The 6538-nt window shown below is 35.6% G+C and overlaps 1 protein-coding gene across 1 annotated transcript in view; it reads right to left on the reverse strand.

The window, feature by feature from the left end:
- actn3b (actinin alpha 3b) overlaps positions 1-6538 on the reverse strand; it is a 65203-nt gene that overhangs the window by 22015 nt on the left and 36650 nt on the right. Inside the window, exons 10-12 of the mRNA XM_073836470.1 lie at positions 6140-6370; positions 5777-5924; positions 3086-3236 (exon numbers count right to left, since the gene is read on the reverse strand). Coding sequence (XP_073692571.1) covers positions 3086-3236; positions 5777-5924; positions 6140-6370 — 530 coding nt within the window. The remainder of the gene's footprint in view (positions 1-3085; positions 3237-5776; positions 5925-6139; positions 6371-6538) is intronic.

The raw sequence follows: 6538 nt of genomic DNA on the forward strand, positions 1-6538 counted from the left end.
TGCGTTGCATTACTTTTGCGTTACTTTTTAAATCTGGGCAGGGCTTGCTTGTTTGTTTTTGATATAAAAAGTTCGATTTTTAGCAAATGCAAAAGCCCTTTCACACCAAAAAGGGAAATAAGTAAGTCTAAGGATCAAAGAAAAGTAAATTCATGTCTGTACAGTAGAACTGTAAGAGAAAGAAGTTCAACGCTCTTTAGCAATGAGAAAAAAATGAAGCACAAATGTTAGTTAATCTAAAGTAAGTTTTGCTTCTTAGTATTGTTGAATTGGATTAACAAAGGTCAGCAGCAAAGACATGATTAATAAAATGGGATACATAAAGGAAACTAAAAGTAACTGGCATTACTTTTTTGAAAAAGTAACTCATATGTTTTCTTCTAAATGAAAAAGTAATGCGTTACTTTACTAGTTACTTGAAAAAAATCTGATTACGTAACTCAAGTTACCTGCTCTTAAGTATACTTAGGTGCTCTATATTCACACACTAATTGTGTACTTAATACACTAAAAAATATTCTTTTAAGATAAACTTAAGATCATCTAAGTGTACTCAACTGTGCCATTTTGGGACACCATGAATATGAACTAAAATGTGCTTTTAACATACTATCTCTGTATTTAAAATGTATTTAGTTACCACTTGTACTGTACACTTGGACCCATTTTTCATACACTAAAGTAGATGACCTTAAGTTTATCTTAAGAAGCACTACAGAATATGTTTTAGTACGTTAAGTACAAAATTAGTGCATGCAAATAGAGCACTTTAAGTACATTATGAAAGTGTACATTTATTTACCTGGGTTAACCAGTTTTTCCTTAGTATTAAAACTACTCTGAACTATACTACAAGTGAATTTACACATTCACTCTTAGTTTAGTTGTTATAGACTTCTAGCCCACGTTTTATTTCGAGTACATGGTAACGATTTAGTATAGGGAACAATTCTTACTATTAACTAGTTGCTTATTAGCATGCCTATTAATAACATATTGGCTGTTTATTAGTGCTTTTAAAGCATTTATTCTCCATGACCGTATTAGGAGTTTGTTGAGGCAAAAGTTGTAGTAAATGGTTTATAGCGAGAATTAGACCTTAAAATAAAGTGTGACCGAGTGCACTTTAAAGTATAATGTTAGTAAACTACTAGTTTAATAGTTGCTATATTATACTCAGAAGCCAAATATACATAGAATATTTAATTAGGGGCCAAGCACCGAAGGTGCGATGGCACCTATTGTATCTGTTAGGATTCTTATTATTATTATTCCGCCGCAAGTCTATGGCAGCCCATAGAACCGCTTGCGGGAAAGTTGTATAATTTGGCACACTAATAGAGGACAGTCCCAACATTAACCATAGCAAGTTTGGAGTCTCTAACTCAAACTCTCTAGCGCCACCACTTGTCCAAACTTTCACTTTCTTTTTGATAATAACTTTTGAACCGTAAGCCACAAAATCAAAATTCCAATTTTCTCTGAATCCTTGGGTCATGCCGAGTCGAATGAACAATGAAAATCGTAAGGATTAGTTTTTTTTCTATAATTAATTGTTTGTAAAACCTACTTTTTCGAACTCGTCCTAGACGGTTTGTCTGATTTACACCAAAATTGGCTCAGATCATCTTCAGACCATGCAGGCAAAACGTTATGGAATTCAAGTTGATTGGACAAACCGTTCTCGAATAACGCGCTAATTAATTCTACGAAAAGCGTTCAAAAATGGAAGTGAAGCCATATCTCTGCAACGCTTTGGAATATTGAGACCAAACTTGGTGTGTGTTATAACAAGCATGACCTGAGGATACCTGCAGTGTTTCGTCACAGTGCCACCTAGTGGTCAGGAGATATGAAAATTGGCTATTTTTGCTTATAACTTCTTAGTGATTTGGCCAAAAATCTCGAAACTCGTCCCGTTAGATTCGGAGGAGCATGCCGAGTCGAACCATATCCAATTTTCCCATGTCAGCCATTTTGGGTGTCGGCCATTTTGAATTTAGCTTTAAAATGCTGTATCTTGAGAACGGATTAGCGTATCGTTTCAACAATAATTACAAAAATGTTCGGCACCATGCCCTGAATGTACATACAAATTTTGGGGCCAGCGCCACCTTGTGGTCAAAAGTTATAACGAAATTTTCAAAAAATGCTAATAACTTCTGGAAAAAAATGGCTTATTGTAATAAAAGTGATCTCAAAATATTCCTTGGGTCAGGCCGAGAACATTGATACCAATTATGCCAAAATTGGCCTAACTTCCTGTTCGCCATTTTGATTAACGTAGAAAACCTACTTTTTCGAACTCCTCCTAGACCGTTAGTCGGATTTTCACCAAATTTGACTCGGATCATCTTCAGACCATGCTGACAAAAACTTATGGATTTCGTGTCGATATTCGAAACTGTTTCCTTATTGTTGCAGTTGGTCTGCTGTTCCTGCCATCCTTAGCTCCTCATTTTCCGCTTTGAGTGCTTGGCCCCGTAATTGCTGCTTGCAGCTATATTTATAAATTATACTAAAAGTGTATCTCAAAATCAAATGATAAACATAGACTTTTCTGCATACATACTAGTAGAAGCTCGGTATACTTAAGTATAATTTTACTAAGTGTGTCATACATTTTTTAAAAACAGACTGCAAGTTTACTAATTTTTTAGTTTTAAAAGTATACTAATAGCACACATGCATACAATTATTTATTTTTTTTGCATTAAGAATATGAAGCTTGTTTTATGACCATTAGGATGTTTTCAATTTTCATGAAAATTAAGCTGCACATTATATTCAGTGAAATTCTCAGTTACCACAATGCAACATTTGACTTTTTTGGGGTAATGACAATTATTCTCAATGCCAAGGCCCTTGTCATTCAAATCATACCATGTTTTATATTGCACAAATTTTTATTGCTTAATTTATGTATATTTGCGTAATGGGAATGAGAAGTAATTACTCTGAAAATCATGTCAAAATGGAAAAAACAGGCTTTTTTGTTTTTATACAAGATGTGTTTTTGATTTTGCAGTGAAATATGATCCCAGACATGTTTTCTGTAGGTTTGGTGAGGTTCTCTGTTTCGTACTTCAGCTCTTGAGCGATGGCTGCGATCTGCTCCACTCGATCCTGGTGGGCGGCCAGGTCGCTCTCAAACGCCTCGTGCTTCCTCATCAGAGCCCTGATCTCCATCAGAGAGGCTGTCTCATAGTCCTTCTGAGACAGCAGTTGCTCCTTTCCTGCAGACAGAGACGTCAAATCAGAAACACAACCATTCCTGCACATTTCAAAACGTGTGCTTGTGTAGGCTACATTTACTGTAAAGGTGCGTTCAAAAAATTCCACGGGAAAAAAGATCCATGTATGAAGCTCAGATTACACAGAAATCAATTTCAAACCAAGCAGCTTTCTGTTGGATCCATGCAAATTTGCAGTGAAACTCACCTACGCACTAGTACACCTTTATAACCAAAACTCTTGCAAACTTTTCTAACTCAGACAAACATCTTGTAGATTTTAAGCACAGATTTATGACGATTTTTGATCGTGGACGATTAAAATGTCTCCACGATCTGCTTTTGAATAAATATAGTAGTATCTGCTACAGTGTGCCTCCGTCTCAATATACTGTACAACAACACATACTACTCATGGGACACTGCACTTATTCGTATTTGTGACCCTGGACGACAAAACCAGTCATAAGGTTAAATTTGACAAAACTGAGATTTATACATCATATGAAAGCCCAATAAATAAGCGTTCTATTGATGTATGGTTTGTTAGGATAGGACAATATTTGGCTGAGATACATCTATTTGAAATCAGAAATCTGAGGATGCAAAAAAATCAAAAAGACTGAGAAAATCACCTTTAAAGTTGTCCAAATTAGGTTCTTAACAATGCATATTACAAATCAAAAATTACATTTTGATATGTTTACAGTAGGAATTTTACAAAAAAATCTTCATGGAACATGAACTTTACTTAATTTCCTAACGATTTTTGGCATAAAAGAAAAATCAAAAATTTTTACCCATGCAATGTATTTTTGGCTATTGCTACAAATATACCCCAGCGACTTAAGACTGGTTTTGTGGTCCAGGGTCACATTTGTAATCACAAAAGTACATTATTTGCATGTGCTTCAAAGCCTTGCCAGTTAAATAACGTTATTTTGTTATTATTGGACTCAGCTATCTTTGGCGTCTGATTCGCTAATACTGTCAAAAACACGCAGGGATTACATATAAACACAGTTGCTCATGTCTAAAGTGAAAGTAAACACTTGAGAGAAAAACGGATGCACCCCTGTATAACAGATGCGTGCAGCTCTTAAAGCGACAGAACTGAACATGCTGCCGTTTGCCATTAAAGGGACAGTTCACCCAAAAATATAAAATACTCAGGAAGTAACTGGGGACCAGCAACTGTTTAGTTACTCAGATTATTCAAAATAAGTTTTATGTTCAACATGTTTTATGCTTAAAAAAAAAAAAAAAAAAAAAAAAAAAAACCTTGAGAGTGCGTAAATGATGACCGAATTGTCATTTTTGGGCGATGGAAGGCTAATAAATCAAAACACAATGGAAAATCACTCCTGACTGAAGAACTAATACAAATGGTTTAATAAGAGTCAATGTATAATTTATGTATATAGTGTATATAGTGTTTTATTTTTATATTTATATGTGACCCTGGACCACAAAACCAGTCTTAAGTCGCTGGGGTATATTTGTAGCAATAGCCAAAAATACATTGCATGGGTCAAAATTTTTGATTTTTCTTTTATGCCAAAAATCATTAAGAAATTAAGTAAAATTCATGTTCCATGAAGATTTTTTGTAAAATTCCTACTGTAAACATATCAAAATGTAATTTTTGATTTGTAATATGCATTGTTAAGAACCTAATTTGGACAACTTTAAAGTTGATTTTCTCAGTATTTTTGATTTTTTTGCATCCTCAGATTCCAGATTTCAAATAGTTGTATCTCGGCCAAATATTGTCCTATCCTAACAAACCATACATCAATGGAAAGCTTATTTATTGAGCTTTCATATGGTGTATAAATCTCAGTTTTGTCAAATTTAACCTTATGACTGGTTTTGTGGTCCAGGGTCACATATTTGTTAATTCAATTTATTGAATGCTACTGATAAATACACCTACTGTACCTAAAATTAAAGCACTGTTTGTTTTGTTTGTATATTATGTGTATTTGTAACATGTAGCCTATCTTTGTTCTTGTTTTTTTTTAATAACAAAAGATAAAATAATGACAAAGATTTTTATGTTCACCCACTTTTGGCCTAAATATCTGCCATCCTTTTTATTTTATATTTTGTTACCTTGGGGTTTTGGTTTTAAAATAAGGAAATTAGTTTGGCTGTACTGCTCAGACAACTTGTAAAATAGTAAAACCAACATGACAAAGAATCGTGATAAAACCGGGATATTTCTGGAAAAAAAAAAATCGTGATATGATATTTTTGCCATATCGCCCACCCCTAAGCACATATTGAAAGTTGTCGAAAGCTTAGTGGTGGTGGTAAAAAGATAAAGCATGTGACCTTGTTGTAGTTTGTTTATAGCCTAACTTTAGCTTTTTACTTCTGGCAATTGTATTTAGACTTTAAAAGGCATAAAAGTTGTAATGTTGCAATGTATGCAACATATAATCATACATATAAGGCTCGTAAAAGTGTGAAATTAACTTGTATTTGGTAATAGCTTTCTCCTTGTATTGCAGATCTCCTAGTTTTAAGCTTAAGGTTACCTGAGGTCCAGGACTCGTGCAGGCTGCATTTCTGCTTGAACTTCTCCGCCAGATGATCGAGTCTCTCCAAACGACGGATCTCGGTGAGGAGCCATTCCTCATAACCCTTCTCTACCTGCTCTAGACCTTTCCACGCATTAGCAATGTCCTGCAAACAAACAAGCAAACACAGTTTCTGTATCAGCTTCAACTTACTTAATTAGTCAAATCCAAATCAATTGATGTGATTGGCCGAATATCTAGAAGTAGGAGTGGCAGTTCATAAAGTCAAGTTAGTTTTCAAATAGTTTTCTACTAATTTGCTGCAGCAGACGCTTTTTGAGAGCATCAGAACCAACTTTTTAGACGGTTTGCGTGACTTACCGACACCATCTTGCCCTCGGAGGGCATGAAGGCTGGGCGGTTGCTCAGGCGGAGTTTGGTCTGCAGGGTGTTGAAGTTGATCTCCAGCTGGCATTTCTCCTGAACTCGTGGGGGCTTGTGGATGCGCCTGTAGTCACGGAAGTCCTCCAGCTTCTGCTGCATGGCGCGCATGGTCTGCTCCGCCACGCGGTTCTCCAGCCATGGGATGGTGCGACGGATCCACTCCAACAACTACAGAGACATGGAGGAGATGGATAAATCAACATGAGACAATGTAGATCTTAGAGGGAACTAAATTAGAGCTCATACAAAACCCTCGTGAGATGCCACTTAGACGGCTCCTAATTATGCTGCATTATGCTGTGTTTCAGCCTAAATTTATGAGCTATTGCAAGCATC

This window comes from Garra rufa, chromosome 3 (genome assembly GCF_049309525.1).
Source record: "Garra rufa chromosome 3, GarRuf1.0, whole genome shotgun sequence".
In the NCBI taxonomy this organism is placed as follows: domain Eukaryota; kingdom Metazoa; phylum Chordata; class Actinopteri; order Cypriniformes; family Cyprinidae; genus Garra; species Garra rufa.